General features: G+C 43.8%; 1 protein-coding gene across 1 annotated transcript in view; it reads right to left on the reverse strand.

Moving 5' to 3' along the window:
* Nucleotides 1-6,112, reverse strand: part of LOC130367605 (vesicle-associated membrane protein 2-like) — a 37,115-nt gene extending 31,003 nt beyond the window's left edge. The window contains exon 1 of the mRNA XM_056570134.1: nt 5,991-6,112. Coding sequence (XP_056426109.1) covers nt 5,991-5,992 — 2 coding nt within the window. The 5' untranslated portion in view covers nt 5,993-6,112. The remainder of the gene's footprint in view (nt 1-5,990) is intronic.
* Between the last annotated feature and the right edge of the window lie 13,631 nt (nt 6,113-19,743).

The raw sequence follows: 19,743 nt of genomic DNA on the forward strand, positions 1-19,743 counted from the left end.
TGGAAGACATTAGATTCTAGTACGGTGCACTGTTTATAGATGGGTGACATTTTGCTCTAGTAGGGTGCACTGTATATAGATGGATGACACTAGGCTCTACTTGGGGTCACTGTATATAGATGGGTGACATTAGGCTCTAGTAAGGCCCGCTGTATATAGATGGGTGACATTGGGCTCTAGTAAGGCGCGCTGTATATAGATGGGTGACATTAGGCTCAAGTAGGGTGTACTGTATATAGATGGATGACATTAGGCTCTAGTAGGGTGCACTGTATATAGATGTGTGACACTAGGCTCAAGTAGGGTGCACTGTATATAGATGGATGCCATTAGGCTCAAGTAGGGTGCACTGTATATACATGGATGACACTGGGCTCTAGTAAGGCGCGCTGTATATAGATGGGTGACATTAGGCTCAAGTAGGGTGCACTGTATATTGATGGGAGACATTAGGCTCTAGTAGGGTACACTGTATATACATGGATGACATTAGGCTTTATTAGGGTGCACTGTATATAGATGGGTGACATTAGGCTCTAGTAGGGTGCACTGTATATAGATGGATGACATTAGGCTCTAGTAGGGTTCACTTTATATAGATGGATGACATTAGGCTCTAGTAGGGTGCACTGTATATTGATGGGTGACATTAGGCTCTAGTAGGGTACACTGTATATACATGGATGACATTAGGCTTTATTAGGGTGCACTGTATATAGATGGATGACATTAGGCTCTAGTAGGGTGCCCTGTATATAGATGGATGACATTAGGCTCTAGTAGGGTTCACTTTATATAGATGGATGACATTAGGCTCTAGTAGGGTGCACTGTATATAGATGGATGACATCAGGCTCTAGTAGAGTGCACTGTATATAGATGGATGACATTAGGCTCAAGTAGGGTGCACTGTATATAGATGGATGACATTAGGCTCTAGTAAGGCGTGCTGTATATAGATGGGTGACATTAGGCTCAAGTAGGGTGCACTGTACATAGATGGATGACATTAGGCTCTAGTAGGGTGCACTGTATATAGATGTATTAAATTAGGCTCTATTAGGGTGCACTGTATATAGATGAGTGACATTAGGCTCTAGTAGGGTTTACTGTATATAGATGGATGAAATTAGGCTCTAGTAGGGAGCACTGTAAAAAGATGGATGACATTAGACTCTAGTAGGATGCTCTCTCTCTCTCTCTAAATATATATATATATATATATATATATATATATAGTGACATTAGGCTTTAGTAGGGTGCACTGTATATAGATGGAAGACATTAGACTCTAGTAGGGTGCACTGCATATACACGGGTGACATTAGACTCTAGTTGTGTGAACTGTACATAGATGGGTGACATTAGGCTCTAGTAGGGTGCACTGTATATAGATGGATGAAATTAGGCTCTGGTAGGGTGCACTGTATATAGATGAGTGACATTAGGCTCTAGTAGGGTTTACTGTATATAGATGGATAAAATTAGGCTCTAGTAGGGAGCACTGTATAGAGATGGATGACATTAGACTCTAGTAGGATGCGCTCTCTCTCTCTCTCTCTATATATATATATATATATATATATATATATATAGTGACATTAGGCTTTAGTAGGGTGTACTGTATATAGATGGAAGACATTAGACTCTAGTAGGGTGCACTGCATTTACACGGGTGACATTAGACTCTAGTTGGGTGAACTGTACATAGATGGGTGATATTATGCTCTAGTAGGGTGCACTGTATATAGATGGATGACATTAGGATCTAGTAGGGTGCACTGTATATAGATGGGTGACATTATGCTCTAGTAGGGTGCGCTGTTTATAGATGGATGACATTATGCTTTAGTAGTGTGCACTGTATATAGATGGGTGACATTAGGCTCTAGTAGGTTGCACTGTATATAGATGGGTGACATTATGCTCTAGTAAGGTGCACTGTACATAGATGGTTGACATTAGGCTCTAGTAGGGTGCACTGTATATAGATGGAAGACATTAGATTCTAGTACGGTGCACTGTTTATAGATGGGTGACATTTTGCTCTAGTAGGGTGCACTGTATATAGATGGATGACTTTAGGCTCTAGTAGGGTGCACTGTATATAGAGGAGTAACATTAGGCTCTAGTTGGGTTCACTTTATATAGATGGATGACATTAGGCTCTAGTAGAGAGCACTGTATATAGATGGATGACATTAGGCTCTAGTAGGGTGCACTGTATATAGATGGATGACATTAGGCTCTAGTAGGGTGCACTGTATATAGATGGATGACATTAGGCTCAAGTAGGATGCACTGTATATAGATGGATGACATTAGGCTCTAGTAAGGCGTGCTGTATATAGATGGGTGACATTAGGCTCAAGTAGGGTGCACTGTACATAGATGGATGACATTAGGCTCTAGTAGGGTGCACTGTATATAGATGTATTAAATTAGGCTCTATTAGGGTGCACTGTATATAGATGAGTGACATTAGGCTCTATTAGGGTGCACTGTATATAGATGAGTGACATTAGACTCTAGTAGGGTGCACTGTATATAGATGGATGAAATTAGGCTCTAGTAGGGTGCACTGTATATAGATGGATGACATTAGACTCTAGTAGGATGCACTGCATACACACGGGTGACATTAGACTCTAGTTGGGTGAACTGTACATAGATGGGTGACATTAGGCTCTAGTAGGGTGCACTGTATATAGATGGATGAAATTAGGCTCTGGTAGGGTGCACTGTATATAGATTAGTGACATTAGGCTCTAGTAGGGTTTACTGTATATAGATTAATGAAATTAGGCTCTAGTTGGGTGAACTGTACATAGATGGGTGACATCAGGCTCTAGTAGGGTGCACTGTATATAGATGGATGAAATTAGGCTCTGGTAGGGTGCACTGTATATAGATGGAAGACATTAGACTCTAGTAGGGCACACTGCATATACACGGGTGACATTAGACTCTAGTTGGGTGAACTGTACATAGATGGGTGACATTAGGCTCTAGTAGGGTGCACTGTATATAGATGGATGAAATTAGGCTCTGGTAGGGTGCACTGTATATAGATGAGTGACATTAGGCTCTAGTAGGGTTTACTGTATATAGATGGATGAAATTAGGCTCTAGTACGGAGCACTGTATAAAGATGGATGACATTAGACACTAGTAGGATGTTCTCTCTCTCTCTCTCTCTCTCTCTCTCTCTATATATATATATATATATAGTGACATTAGGCTTTAGTAGGGTGTACTGTATATAGATGGAAGACATTAGACTCTAGTAGGGTGCACTGCATATACACGGGTGACATTAGACTCTAGTTGGGTGAACTGTACATAGATGGGTGATATTATGCTCTAGTAGGGTGCACTGTATATAGATGGATGACATTAGGATCTAGTAGGGTGCACTGTATATAGATAGTTGACATTATGCTCTAGTAGGGTGCGCTGTATATAGATGGATGACATTATGCTCTAGTAGTGTGCACTGTATATAGATGGGTGACATTATGCTCTAATAGGGTTCACTGTGTATAGATGGGTGACATTAGGCTCTAGTAGGTTGCACTGTATATAGATGGGGGACATTATGCTCTAGTAAGGTGCACTGTACATAGATGGTTGACATTAGGCTCTAGTAGGGTGCGCTGTATATAGATGGAAGACATTAGATTCTAGTACGGTGCACTGTTTATAGATGGGTGACATTAGGCTCTAGTAGGGTGCAGTGTATATAGAGGAGTAACATTAGGCTCTAGTTGGGGGCACTGTATATAAATCAATGACATTAGGCTCTTTTAGGGTGCACTGTATATAGATGGATGACATTAGGCTCTAGTAAGGTGCACTGTACATAGATGGTTGACATTAGGCTCTAGTAGGGTGCGCTGTATATAGATGGAAGACATTAGATTCTAGTACGGTGCACTGTTTATAGATGGGTGACATTAGGCTCTAGTAGGGTGCAGTGTATATAGAGGAGTAACATTAGGCTCTAGTTGGGGGCACTGTATATAAATCAATGACATTAGGCTCTTTTAGGGTGCACTGTATATAGATGGATGACATTAGGCTCTAGTAAGGTGCACTGTATATAGATGTGTGACACTAGGCTCTACTTGGGTTCACTGTATATAGATGGGTGACATTGGGCTCTAGTAAGGCGCGTTGTATATAGATGGGTGACATTAGGCTCAAGTAGGGTGCACTGTATATAGATGGATGACATTAGGCTCTAGTAGGGTGCACTGTATATAGATGTGTGACACTAGGCTCAAGCAGGGTGCACTGTATATAGATGGATGATATTAGGCTCAAGTAGGGTGCACTGTATATAGATGGATGACATTAGGCTCTAATAGGGAACACTGTATATACATGGATGACATTGGGCTCTAGTAAGGCACGCTGTATATAGATGGGTGACATTAGGCTCAAGTAGGGTGCACTGTATATAGATGGATGACATTAGGCTCAAGTAGGGTGCACTGTATATACATGGATGACATTGGGCTCTAGTAAGGCGCGCTGTATATAGATGGGTGACATTAGGCTCAAGTAGGGTGCACTGTATATTGATGGGTGACATTAGGCTCTAGTAGGGTACACTGCATATATATGGATGACATTAGGCTCAAGTAGGGTGCACTGTATATAGATGGATGAAATTAGGCTCTAGTAAGGCGCACTGTATATAGATGGGTGACATTAGGCTCAAGTAGGGTGCACTGTATATAGATGGATGACATTAGGCTCTAGTAGGGTGCACTGTATATAGATGTATTTAATTAGGCTCTATTAGGGTGCACTGTATATACATGGATGACATTAGGCTTTATTAGGGTGCACTGTATATAGATGGGTGACATTAGGCTCTAGTAGGGTGCACTGTTTATAGATGGATGAAATTAGGCTCTAGTAGGGTGCCCTGTATATAGATGCATGACATTAGGCTCTAGTTGGGTTCCCTTTATATATAAATGGATGACATTAGGCTCTAGTAGGGTGCACTGTATATAGATGTATTAAATTAGGCTCTATTAGGGTGCACTGTATGTACATGGATGACATTAGGCTTTATTAGGGTGCACTGTATATAGATGGGTGACATTAGGCTCTAGTAGGGTGCACTGTATATAGATGGATGACATTAGGCTCTAGTAGGGTGCACTGTATATAGATGTATTAAATTAGGCTCTATTAGGGTGCACTGTATATAGATGGATGACATTAGGCTCTAGTAGGGTGCACTGTATATAGATGGATGACATTAGGCTCTAGTAGAGAGCACTGTATATAGATGGATGACATTAGGCTCTAGTAAGGAGCACTGTATATAGATGGATGACATTAGGCTCTAGTAGGGTGCATTCTATATAGATGGATGACATTATGCTCTAGTAGGGTGCACTGTATATAGATGGATTACATTAAACTCTAGTTAAGGCATTATATATACATAGATGACAAAAATTTCTAGTTGGGGCACTATATATACATGGATGACACGAAGTTCTCGTTAGGTGCTCTGTATATGGATGGGTGACATATTTGTCAAGTGTATTTGGACAAGGTTTGTAAGTGTGACACAACGGCAGATTGCAGTGTGGGCTGGTGTGACATCTGCCTCTCGTCAGATGCAGCAGTGGACTGACTGCAGCGCATGTATTTATAGACTGCAGTGTTAGTGATGGGTGCAGTGGATGTGTGTGGGATATGTACATGTGTAGACTGCAGTGTATCTAGATGGTTGTGATGTGTGTATGTGTCACTAATACCTAATAGACTAGCCCCTGCAGTGTGTGTGTGTGTCTTTGTGATAGAACAGCATATTGCAGTTGGTGCAGAGCTCAGATCTGGGATGGTTCCCGTCTGTCTATGGCTGGGTGCAGTGAATAGCCGTCTATATATCTATATTCTGTGTGTAAAGTTAGATCGCAATATGTGGGTGCAGGGGAAGGAGATGAGGAAGAAAAACTCACATCTTGTAGGGTGCTGTTCAGGGTGCTGCTGCAGCTCCTTCTTCTCCAGCTTCTGACAAAAGGTGGCTGTCAATGACGTCACTGACATCCAGGGCTGTGCAGAGGGGAGGGCTGGAGTCCTAATCGTATTCATAGATACTATGTGTCACTGCGTGTGCTGTATATGTAAGTTATACCAGTGCAGTCTGTATACATGTATATGCTTAAGACTATGGGGGACATGTTTAAAAACCTGTGTCAATTATCTTACACTAATATCTATTATACCTTTTTATTTTTTTTCTACACACATTTTCTAAGCTCACTTGTGTTACTATGAAAAATTGTCAGGTTTCGGTTTTGCAAAATGTAACGTTTTTGCGCTAATTTTAAATCCCTCCATAGAAATGACACCTAAGGAGGTATGTGCGATATTATTAACATTATTATTATTATTATTATTATTGCATTCTTCAGAAACAAGAGACGGTATTCACACGCAGGAATTTTATACCGGTATCGTGCACGTTTTTGCTACTTTAGTTTTTTATGTAACATGGCTGAAATCATTTTAAGCGTGTTGTGTTTTACTGCTCATTTAATGCAATAAGAAAATCCGGTGGCACTGCTACCTCACTAAGCTTTCCTGGAATCCACGCTTAGGGGCACAACGTACAGCTCCCTGCCCCGTGTATATTGCCCCAAAATAGTGGTGCTCAATCCGATAAGACGTGCAGCAATGTCTTGGTAACGATGAATGATGGCACTCACCAGGTGGCATAGAACAAAGTCTGTTTATTTGGACAGCATAGATACAAGATGCAATGGCCGACGGGCCGTTTCTCACCACTTACAGGTGCTTAATCTTGACCTATAGGAAAAAGAGTCGGCACTTCTGTGGTGGGTGGTGCACGTGGAAGAAACAGGCATATAGAACAAAAAGTCCCGGCACTCACCAAGTTGCAAGCCAATTTGCATTTATTGTATGCAGGTAAACAGGACGCGTTTCGGCAAAGCCTTCCTCTGCTGTCTAGACAGCAGAGGAAGGCTTTGCCGAAACGCGTCCTGTTTACATGCATACAATAAATGCAAATTGGCTTGCAACTTGGTGAGTGTCGGGACGTTTTGTTCTATATAATCTGGACCTATTACATCACAGGTACAACCCCTCCCTTTTATACACAACTTTACTTAAAGGGGTATTCCAGGATTGTTTTTTTTTTATGTGACTATACTACAGGGGCTGTAAAGTTAGTGTAGTTCATAATATAGTGTCTGTACCTGTGTGTGACGGTTTTCTCACAATTCTGATTTTCCCCCCATTACTTATTTTTACCAGCATACAAAATGACTGTTGTCTCAGATTTTTCCCAGGATGCAATGCGGCCGAGACCTGACTCACTAGTCAGCTGATGACAGGGAGCCAGTCTGCTACAATGAGTGGAGGGATCGCTTGGTGGGAGAGAGATCAATCTGCAACAGCTGTAGGCACCCTGGTTGAAAATCACAGGTCTTTTGAATGGATGCAGCTCACTTATGTTTCAATGGGTGGGGTGGGGAGGAAAATGGAATTATGGGATTTTTAGTAAAAAAAAGAAAAATCAAACACAAAAAGCTAGCCACAGTGTTATGGTAATCTCCCAGCATAGTCATTTAGCCCAAGACAAGTGCAGATCCTTCCTAAACATGTCCATTACTGCCTGCCAGGTATGAACTAAAATCACCTTATGGTGGAGAACCCCTTTAAATTCCATAAAATAATACAAAAACATGCCTATTAAAAACAATGTAATAAAATATTACTACCAATAATTATTCATGGAAGGGTCAATGCACTTAATACATATATATGTTATTATAAATTTGGAGATTGGGATAGACATAAAGAACAAAGGAATATGTTTGGATATTACAAAAAAACAAACAAATCCTTACTCATTAAATGCTATAAAATTTAAAAACAATTATTACCATTACTTTTTTTACAGAAAAATATTTATATCACTTCGCTCATTCAGACCTAAAGGTCCCACAGCTTCTGTCTTTAGAATGTACCATATTTTTCGCCCTATAGGACACACCGGCGTATAAGACGCACCCAATTTATAGGTGCAAAATCTAAAAAAATAAAGATTTTGAACCCAATAGTGGTCTTCAACCTGCTGACCTCCAGATGTTGCAAAACTACAACTCCCAGCATGCCCGGACAGCCGTTGGCTGTCCGGGCATGCTGGGAGTTGTAGTTTTGCAACATCTGGAGGTCCGCAGATTGAAGACCACTGCATAGGAGGTAATACTCACGTGTCCCCGCCGCTCCGGACCCGTCACCGCTGCCCTGGATGTCGCTCCATCGCTGTCGCCGTGTCCCCGTCGCTCCGGAACGTCCCTGCTGCCGGCGGGTATCCTCGCTCTCCGTCATCTCGTCGTTACGCACGCCGACGCACGTACGCGACGACGTGATGACGAGGAAGGAGAGCGCCGGCCATACAGGGAATCCCTGAACGGAGAAGACACCGAGGAGGCAGGTAAGGTCCCTCCCGGTGTCCTGTAAGCACTAACCCGGCTATTCAGTCGGGCTGTTCGGGACCGGCGCGGTGAAATCGCTGAACAGCCGGGTTAGTGTCACTTTCGCTTCAGACGCGGCGGTCAGCTTTGATCGCCGCGTCTGAAGGGTTAATACAGGGCATCACCGCGATCGGTCCTGCAATTCTTAAAGCAACTTCAGAAAATCTGTAAAAATGCTGTAATGGGAAAGTACCACAAAACACCAAAGCCAAATATGCCTCCACTGCAAAGTAAACTGCACCATAAGGTATGTTTGAGCCCCATTTAACCCCTTGAGGTTGCAGATTTTTCCTTTTTGCGTTTTTGTTTTTCCTCCTCACCTTTTAATAATCATAATAACTCTTTCAATGTTCCACCTACAGACCCATAAGAGGCTTGATTTTTGCTCTGCCAATTTGACTTTGTTATAACCTCAATCATTTTGCCATAAAATCCACCGCTGAAGCCCCTAAAAATGATTTGGGGGGGGGGGAGGGGGGGAATTGAAAAAACTTTTGGGCGTTTTCATTTTTACACAGTGCGCTTTATGGTTAAAAATTACACATTAGCCCTCATTTACTAATGTCAACTTTTTTTGTCGGGTTGTGTGACCAAATTTGTGTCGCATAGCCCGACAAAATATATCATCACTCCGAGTGTTTTTGAAACCCGTCAAAATGGGCGTGGTTATCACAAAAAGGGGCGTGTTCCCGACAAAAAAGAAAAAACACTCGGAGTATGAGGAAAAACTCACAGGAAAACCTGTGAATTTTTCTTCACTAAAACCCGACAGAAATAACTGAAAACCGAGTGAATCCTACCCCCATCATGGAACAGGGTCTGTTCCATGTTGGGGGTAGTAGTACAGGGGCTAAGAGGTTGATCGCATCGGGTCTCACTTCTGAGACCCGATCCGCTCAAAAGTTATTAAGCAGGGGAGCGGGCGGCATGCTCCGCTCCCCAGCGATGTACGATGTATTTCACTTTCATTTTCAAATTCCCTGCCGGGATCCTTGAATGGCTGGTACTGAAGAGCCAATCAGGGATCCCTGCGAGCTGTGGTGGGGAAAGGTATATAGAATTGCTGGGGGTTTTGTATATGTCCCCAGAGCTTCTATATATATCTTGCCCCCTGCTTTGCCATATGTCTTGTCCCCTGCCGCAGCGCATGTGTACAAACATATATATATATACCCCCCGCACAGCGCTATTATATACCCCCCGCAGCGCATGTGTACATACATATATATATACCCCCGCACAGCGCTATTATATACCCCCCGCAGCGCATGTGTACATACATATATATATACCCCCGCACAGCGCTATTATATACCCCCCGCAGCACATATGTACATACATATATATACCCCTGCACAGCGCTATTATATACCCCCCCCAGCACATATGTACATACATATATATACCCCCCGCACAGCGTGATTATATACCCCCCGCAGCGCATGTGTACACATATATATACCCCCCCCCATAGCGCTATTATATACCCCCCGCAGTGCATGTAGATATATATTATATATGCCCCGCACAGCCGTTGGCTTTCCGGACATTCTGGGAGTTGTAGTTTTGCAACATCTGGAGGTCCGCAGGTTGGAGACCACTGCATTAGTCATTAATAGCGCTTCAGAGGCATATGTATATTGAAGCGAAGTGGGGAGCAGACATATAGCGTTATCTGGTCCCCACTTCGCTACAATACATAATCCTCAGCAAACACCAGAGCTGCCCCATCGCCTCCCCCATCCCCGGTGTTATAATTACCTGTTGTCGGGGCCCGGGGTCCCCGATCATTCTGGCTTCGGCGCTGTTGCTGTGCGCTGTCACTGTGCGCACTGATGGTGACGTCACGACGTGCGTTGGGGACGTCACTCGTCAGTGCGCACAGTGACAGCGCACAGCAACAGCGCCGAAGCCAGAATGATCGCGGACCCCGGGCCCCGGCAACAGGTAATTATAACACCGGGGATGGGGGAGGCGATGGGGCAGCTCTGGTGTTTGCTGAGGATTATGTATTGTAGCGAAGTGGGGACCAGATAACGCTATATGTCTGCTCCCCACTTCGCTTCTAATACATATGCCTCTGAAGCGCTATCATTGACAAGCATGAATAGTCATTACTAGCGCTTCAGAGGCATATGTATATAGATGCGCTGTGCGGGGCATATATAATATATATCTACATGCGCTGCGAGGGGTATATAATAGCGATATGCAGGGGGGATATATATATATGTACACATGCACTGCGGGGGGTATATAATAGTGCTCTGCGGTGATATATATATGTACACATGCGCTGCGGGGGGTATATAATAGCGCTATGCGGTGATATATATATGTACACATGCGCTGCGGGGGGTATATAATAGCGCTATGCGGGGATATATATATGTACACATGCGCTGCGGGGGGTATATAATAGCGCTATGTAGGGGGGATATATATATATATGTACACATGCACTGCGGGGGGTATATAATAGTGCTCTGCGGTGATATATATGTACACATGCGCTGCGGGGGGTGTATAATAGCGCTATGCGGTGATATATATATGTACACATGCGCTGCGGGGGGTATATAATAGCGCTATGTGGGGATATATATATGTACACATGCACTGCGGGGGGTATATAATAGCGCTATGCAGGGGATATATATATATGTTAACATGCACTGCGGGGGGTATATAATAGCGCTATGCGGGGGATATATATATGTACACATGCACTGCGGGGGGTATATAATAGCGCTATGCAGGGGATATATATATATGTTAACATGCACTGTGGGGGGTATATAATAGCGCTATGCGGGGGATATATATATGTACACATGCACTGCGGGGGGTATATAATAGCGCTATGCGGGGATATATATATGTACACATGCGCTGCGGGGGGTATATAATAGCGCTATGCGGGGATATATATATGTACACATGCACTGCGGGGGGTATATAATAGCGCTATGCGGGGGATATATATATGTACACATGCGCTGCGGGGGGTATATAATAGCGCTATGCAGGGGATATATATATATGTTAACATGCACTGCGGGGGGTATATAATAGCGCTATGCGGGGGATATATATATGTACACATGCACTGCGGGGGGTATATAATAGCGCTATGCGGGGATATATATATGTACACATGCGCTGCGGGGGGTATATAATAGCGCTATGCGGGGATATATATATGTACACATGCACTGCGGGGGGTATATAATAGCGCTATGCGGGGGATATATATATATGTACACATGCACTGCGGGGGGTATATAATAGCGCTATGCGGGGATATATATATGTACACATGCACTGCGGGGGGTATATAATAGCGCTATGCGGGGGATATATATATATGTACACATGCGCTGCGGGGGGTATATAATAGCGCTATGCGGGGATATATATATGTACACATGCACTGCGGGGGGTATATAATAGCGCTATGCGGGGATATATATATATGTACACATGCGCTGCGGGGGGTATATAATAGCGCTATGCGGGGGATATATATATGTACACATGCGCTGCGGGGGGTATATGATAGAACTGTGCGAGGGGGATATATATATATATACATGCGCTGCTGGGGGCATGTGATTGCGCTGTGTGGGGGGCATATATACAAATTACCCTGCGACACAATTTCCAACCCGTGCGACACAATTTTTTTTCCCCGTGCGACACATAAAGTAAATCAGGGAGAAAAATACACGGAGTAAATCAAGAAACACTCAGAGATAAACCCGACACTCTTAGTAAATGAGGGCCATTATCTTTATTTATTCTGTAGTTCCATACAATTACAAGGATACCAAATGAATAAAGGTTTTGTTTTCTTTTACTACTTTTAAAAAATGATAACTTTTTGTAAAATTAGTATGCTTCAGATTGTCCTCTTCTGACCCCTATAACTCTTTGTTTTTACCATATACGGAGATGTATAAGGGTTATTTTTGCGCCATGATCTGTAGTTTTAATTGGTACCATTTTAGTTTTGATAGGATTTTCAGATCGCTTTTTTATTATTATTATTATTTTATTTTTATTTTTTTAATGGTATATGAAATGAGCAAAAATCAGCACTGCTAAACTTTGGTATTTTTCTTTCGTTTATGCTATTGGCTGCGTGGTTTTATTAACATTATATTTTAATAGTTCGGTCATTGCCATCCGCGGCGATACCACATATGTTTATTTACATATATTTTTTTTTTACATATATATATTTTTTTTTAGTGCCCATAGGGGACTATTAAATGCAATGTTTAGATTGCTGAGACTGTTCAATACTGTGCCATAGCATAGCATTGTTCACTATTAAGGATGCTCTGCTTGATCTGCCTGCCAAAGCAGCCTTAAAGGGGTACTCCGCTGCTCAGCGTTTGGAACAAACTGTTCCGAACGCTGAAGCCGGCGCCGGGAACTTGTGATGTCACAGCCCCGCCCCCTCAGGACATCAGGCCCACCCCCTCAATGCAAGTCTATGGGAGGGGGCGTGACAGCCATCACGCCCCCTCTCATAGACTTGCATTGAGGGGGCAGGGAATGACGTAATGAGGAGGCGGGGCTATGACGTCACAAGCTCCCGGCATCAGCTCCAGCGTTCGGAACAGTTTGTTCCAAACGCTGAGCAGTGGAGTACCCCTTTAGAAGAGAGAAAATTGGGTGCGATAGAGGCAGATGTCATGGGGGGGTCTTCGGTCTCCTCATCAAATTGATCGCAGGATCTAAAGGGTTAATAGCCTTGCACAATTTCTCAATAAAGTTTAGGGGAATGTCGTGAGGGCAGGGTACAAGGCTATAACCCATTACTACACCCATTCAATAACCGGAGAGATGATAAAGATGTCAGTACATGGCTGGCCTGATCTAAGTCTATGTTCACATGTCGCAGACCATACACAATAATATATTTCAGTCGGTTTGGATTGTCAGCTCTTGAGCACGCCTGTCAGCTCATTTATAAACATTGAGAAAAAGCTAGAATTATCCACCATGATTGCCCGACAAGATGGATAGGTTAATGTTATATAACCCAGGATAATGATTATTTATGAGCGTTATCCTTGTGCGTCAGGCTCGGCACCTGTGACATATAATTAGCATAAATCTTAAAATTATACTGTATACACAATGCATTTTACTATACGTAGGAGATACAGTGACCCCCCGACCTACGATGGCCCCGACATACGATCATTTCAACATACGATGGCCTCTCAGAGTCCATCGCATGTTGAAAGCAGCATCAACATATGATGCTTTTGTATGTCGGGGCCATCGCATAAATTGCTATCCGGCAGCGCAGACTGCTTCAGCTGCCACCGGATAGCCATTTACGGTGCCCCGTGTGCTCCGCTGACGATCACTTACCTGTCCTCGGGACTCCGGCACGTCCTCTTCGGGATCCCCTGCATCGTCGGCGCTCTCCATCATCGTCATCACGACGCTGCGCACGCCGTCCCGTCATCCAATAGGAGCAGCGTGCGTAGCGACGTGATGGCGGCGACGGAGAGCGAGGATGCCGGGGAAGCGGAGGCCTTGCCGGAGCGTCGGGGACGAGGCAACAGCGATGGATGGCGACATCCCGGGCAGCGGTGATGAGGGGTGACGGTCCGGGGCGGCGGGGATAGGTGAGTACAACTTCCTCTAACAGTGGTCTACAACCTGCGGACCTCCAGATGTTGCAAAACTACAACACCCAGCATGCCCGGACAGCCAACGGCTGTCCGGGCAAGCTGGTTGTTGTAGTTTTGCAACATCTGGAGGTCCGCAGGTTGTAGACCACTATCCTATACTTTGCATTGCACGGATCCCTCAACATACGATGGTTTCAACAAACGATGGTCCATTTGGAACGGATTACCATCGTATGTTGAGGGACCACTGTATATGTTAGGAATATTCCCCAACACATAACTCCAACATATATACCACTATATAGCCATACAATACATTAGGAAAGTCTTCAGACCCTTTCACCTTTGTCACATTTTGTTATGTTGCTCTAAATGAAAAAAAAATATATATAAAAACTTTTTCCCCCATAATTCTTTGATTCTGTGGCTTTTAGAAAATTTTGCACATTTATTAAAAAAGGAAAAACTACAATTGTGCATGGACATAAGTATTCAGACCCTTTGCTATGACACTTGATATTTTGCTTTGGCTCCTTCTATTTCACCTGATCATTTCTGAGATGTTTCTGCACCTTGGTTGGAGTCACCTGGGGTAAATTCAGCTGATTGGATAGGATTCAGAAAGGCGTAGCCCTGTCTATATAAGGTCTCACGTAAAACCAAGTCATGAGGTGGAATGAATTGCCCGTAGAGCTCAGAGACATGATCGTGTGGAGGAACAGATCTGGAGAAGAGGAGAAAAAACATTTCTGCTGAATTGAAAGTTCCCAAGAGCAAAGTAGCCTCCATAGTTCTTTAAGTTTGCAAAAAGAAATCTAAAGGACTCTCAAACTATAAGAAAACAAAATTCTCTGGTCTAATGAAACCAAAATTGAAGTTTTTGGCCTCAATTCTAAGCGTCATGTCTGGGGGAAACCAGGCACTGCCCATCACCTGCCCAATACCATCCCTACAGTGATCATGGTGGGGGCAGCATCATGTCTGGAGGAAACCAGGCACTGCCCATCATCTGCCCAATACCATCCCTACAGTGATCATGGTGGGGGCAGCATCATGTCTGGAGGAAACCAGGCACTGCCCATCACCTGCCCAATACCATCCCTACAGTGATCATGGTGGGGGCAGCATCATGTCTGGAGGAAACCAGGCACTGCCCATCACCTGCCCAATACCATCCCTACAGTGATCATGGTGGGGAAGCATCATGTCTGGAGGAAACCAGGCACTGCCCATCACCTGCCCTATACAATCCCTACGGTGATCATGGTGGGGGCAGCATCATGTCTGGGGGAAACCAGGCACTGCCCATCACCTGCCCAATACCATCCCTACAGTGATCATGGTGGGGGCAGCATCATGTCTGGAGGAAACCAGGCATTGCCCATCACCTGCCCAATACCATCCCTACAGTGATCATGGTGGGGCAGCATCATGTCTGGGGGAAACCAGGCACTGCCCATCACCTGCCCAATACCATCCCTACAGTGATCATGGTGGGGGCAGCATCATGTCTGGAGGAAACCAGGTACTGCCCATCACCTGCCCAATACAATCCCTACAGTGATCATGGTGGGGGCAGCATCATGTCTGGGGGAAACCAGGCACTGCCCATCACCTGCCCAATACCATCCCTACAGTGATCATGGTGGGGGCAGCATCATGTCTGGAGGAAACCAGGCACTGCCCATCATCTGCCCAATACCATCCCTACAGTGATCATGGTGGGGGCAGCATCATGTCTGGAGGAAACCAGGCACTGCCGATCACCTGCCCAATACCATCCCTACAGTGATCATGGTGGGTGCAGCATCATGTCTGGGGGAAACCCGGCACTGCCCATCACCTGCCCAATACCATCCCTACAGTGATCATGGTGGGGGCAGCATCATGTCTGGGGGAAACCCGGCACTGCCCATCACCTGCCCAATACCATCCCTACAGTGATCATGGTGGGGGCAGCATCATGTCTGGAGGAAACCAGGCACTGCCCATCATCTGCCCAATACCATCCCTACAGTGATCATGGTGGGGGCAGCATCATGTTTGGAGGAAACATAGTGTTCTGCACCTATGAATGGGTTGAAGATTCACCTTCCAACAAAACAATGACCCTAAGCACACAGCCAAGACAAGACAGAAGCCACTTAGGAGCAACTCTGTGAATGCTCTTGAGTGGCCCAGCCAGAGCCCAACCCCAATGGAACAGAAGCTGAGATGATCTGCAGAAAAGAATGGCAGAACATCCCCAAATCCAGGAGTGTAAACCTTGCGGCCTCATCCCCAGGAAGACTGGAGGCCGGAATCACTGCCAAAGGGGCTTTGTCTAAGTCCTGAGGAAAGGGTCTGAATACCTATGACAATGCAAGATTATAGTTTTTCTTTTCAATAAATTAGTAAAGATTTGTAACATTCTGTTATTATTATGTCAATATGAGGTATTGAGTGCAGAATGATGGGGAAAATTTTATTTTATTTTTTATTTTAGTACATAGCAATTGGCCCCATGCACAGATAAGTAAACTGTACAGTCTGCATTTTTTCTGGCGCCCACTGTACAGAAGAGCACAGACTGCTGCGGTTTCCTACACAGTAAAAAAAAAAAAAAAATACAGGTCAAAGGACACTCTTTTGACCTTTGTTAGGACAATTGGGGGCAGGGGGTTGTGGCAGTGATGCAGTTTGTAAGAGCGATCAATCACACAACCCCCCACACTAATTACTGAACAGTAAAAATGATAGTAAGTGAGTGTTGGCCGAATTGCTATATATCGTAGGATGGCTCCAGTTTAACCCCTGAATGACTGCCAATTTTTGCATTTTCCTATTTCCTTCTTTGCCTTCTTAGAGCTTTTATTATTCCATCAGCAGGACCATTTTACTATAAAATATGCTGCCAAACCAAAATGAAAAAAGAATGTAAAAATTGTTGGTGCGGAAAAAAAAAAAAAAATAAAGCATTTCTTGGCGTTAGTTTTTATGCTATTTACCCCTACAAATATTTTTAGTAATTTTTTTCTCATCTATGGAGCTGAGTGCTTATGTTTTGCACTGTGATCTGTGGGTTTTATTGGTATCCTTTTAAGATAGATGGGACTTGACTTAATTTTTTTTTCTTCAGTTTTTCTTCATTCATTCATTCACCAAGCAGGATTAATAATGTTATATTTTACTGAGCACTCACGTGACCAACGCTTATGAATATTTAAATCTAGCCGGCGGGCCCGCCTCCAGAGTACAAGTCAGTGCTGAAAGAGGGGGACCTTCGGAGGATTGGGGTTCCAGACTGTAGGTAGGTATAGCAGTCTGAGACCCCGCATCGGTCTCCTGTTCAACCGCACTATAAGCCGGGGTATCGAGTTATAGTGCGGGCTACCATTTTCTTTTAATGCTGCCATGAGGTACTCTCAAATCATGGTGCATTAAAGGGGTACTCTGGTGGAAAAACAATATATATATATATTTTTTTTTTAATCAACTGCCAGCAAGTTACACAGATTTGTAAATTACTTCTATTAAAAAATCTTAATCCATCCAGTACTTATTAGTTGCTGAATACTACAGAGGAATTTTTTTTATTTTTGAATTTAGTTTTCTTTCTGACCATTTTAGGAACTGTCCAGAGCAGCATATGTTTGCTATGGGGATTTTTGTCCTGCTCTGGACAGTTCCTGACATGGACAGAGGTGTCAGGAGAGAGCCGTGTGGACAGACAGAAAAGAAATCCAAATAGAAATGAATTTCCTCTGTAGTAATGAGCAGCAGGGTCCATATTCGAATTTGCGATATTTCGCGAATATATTGATGATTATTTGTCTTATGTTTGCGAAATTCGCATATTCGCTATATTCATTCATTTTGTTTCCATGAGAATTTTTGCATAAAAATGTGCATGTGAAAAAAAAGTAAAACGGAAATTTGCATAAAAAATTAGCATGTGAAAAAAAAAGAAAATTTGCATGAACATTTGCATGTGACAAAAAAACAACAACAAAAACCAGAATATTCGTCATTATGAATATATAGCACTATATTGTAAATATTCGTGAAATCGCGAATTGCTGATATTCGCCATAAAAATGTGCATTACGAATATTCGTGCTCAACACTATTCAGTAACTAATAAGTACTGGAAGGATAAAGATTTTTAAATAGAAGTAATTTACAAATCTGTAGAAAAAAGGCGTGGAAGGTGCTCACCTTTCGTCAAACCACCTTGAACTAAGCAAGTAGCCGTCTAGGTGTAAAAAGTACTAAAATAGACAAATAGAAAGTGACGGTGCTCAAAGTTAAATGGATACTGGTTCTCAATAATTGAAAAATAAATTTATTTACATTTTTATTTATTTATTATAAAATCACAATAAGCATAGCTGTTAAAAATAAATATTGATGTTATTATATATGTATATATAGCTGTCTGGGAAAAGCCACAGGGCCCTTGTGGCTTACTTCAAGCTACCGTATTTATCGGGGTATACCACGCACCCTCATTTTACCAAGGATATTTGGGTAAAAAAAGTTTTTTACCCAAATATCCTTGGTAAAATGAGGGTGCGTGTGTGTCCATGTGTATACCCCGATACACCCCCAGGAAAGGCAGGGGGAGAGGGGCCGTCGCTGCCAGCTTCTCTCCCCCTGCCTTTCCTGGGGTCTAGAGCCCTGCTGCCGCTGCTTCTCTCCCGCTGGCTATCTGCGCCGCTGCCCATTCTCTCCCCCTGACTATCGGTGCAGGCGCCCCATTGCTGGTGCCGATAGCCAGGGGGAGAGAAGAGGCAGCGGCACCCGTTGCCTCCCCCATCCCCGGTTGTATAATTACCTGTTGCCGGGGTCGGGTCCGCGCTGCTTCAGGCCTCTCGTGTGTGTCCCCTGCGTCGTTGCTATGTGCTGCACGGCGCGGCGCAATGACGAGTGACGTCATTGCGTCTCGCAGCGCATAGCAACGACGCAGGGGACGCACACTGGAGGCCTGAAGCAGCACGGACCCGACCCTGGCAACAGATAATTATACAACCGGGGATGGGGGAGGCAACGGGGCAGCGGCGCTGGCAATGGGTGCCGCTGCCCCTTCTCTCCCCCTGGCTATCGGCACCGGCAATGGGGCGCCGACACCGATAGTCAGGGGGAGAGAACGGCCAGTGGCACTGATAGCCAGGGGGAGAGAAGGGCCGGCAGCAGGGCTCTAGACCCCAGGACAGGCAGGGGCAGAGAAGCCGGCAGCGGTGGCTGTCTCTGCACCTGCAAAGCCGCTGCAGTTCATTGATTTAAAGCACCCGCTTTAAATCATTGAACTGCAGCAGCTTATCGGCGTATAACACGCAGGTAGACTTTAGGCTAAAAATGTTAGCCTAAAAAGTGCGTGTTATACGCCAATAAATACGGTATATGGTGATGTATAAAAAAGTTATACAATACAGTAAAGCATATAAAATAAAATATATTGAGGACTGCTGCTGAATTAAAATGCAATTCTTATATCACTATAAAGTATTTTGTAGTATTTTGCGCAAACAAATAATGATTGATGCAATAGTCTCTAATTAGAGTAAAAAAAT

The sequence above is a fragment of the Hyla sarda genome, chromosome 4, assembly GCF_029499605.1.
Source record: "Hyla sarda isolate aHylSar1 chromosome 4, aHylSar1.hap1, whole genome shotgun sequence".
Classification (NCBI taxonomy): domain Eukaryota; kingdom Metazoa; phylum Chordata; class Amphibia; order Anura; family Hylidae; genus Hyla; species Hyla sarda.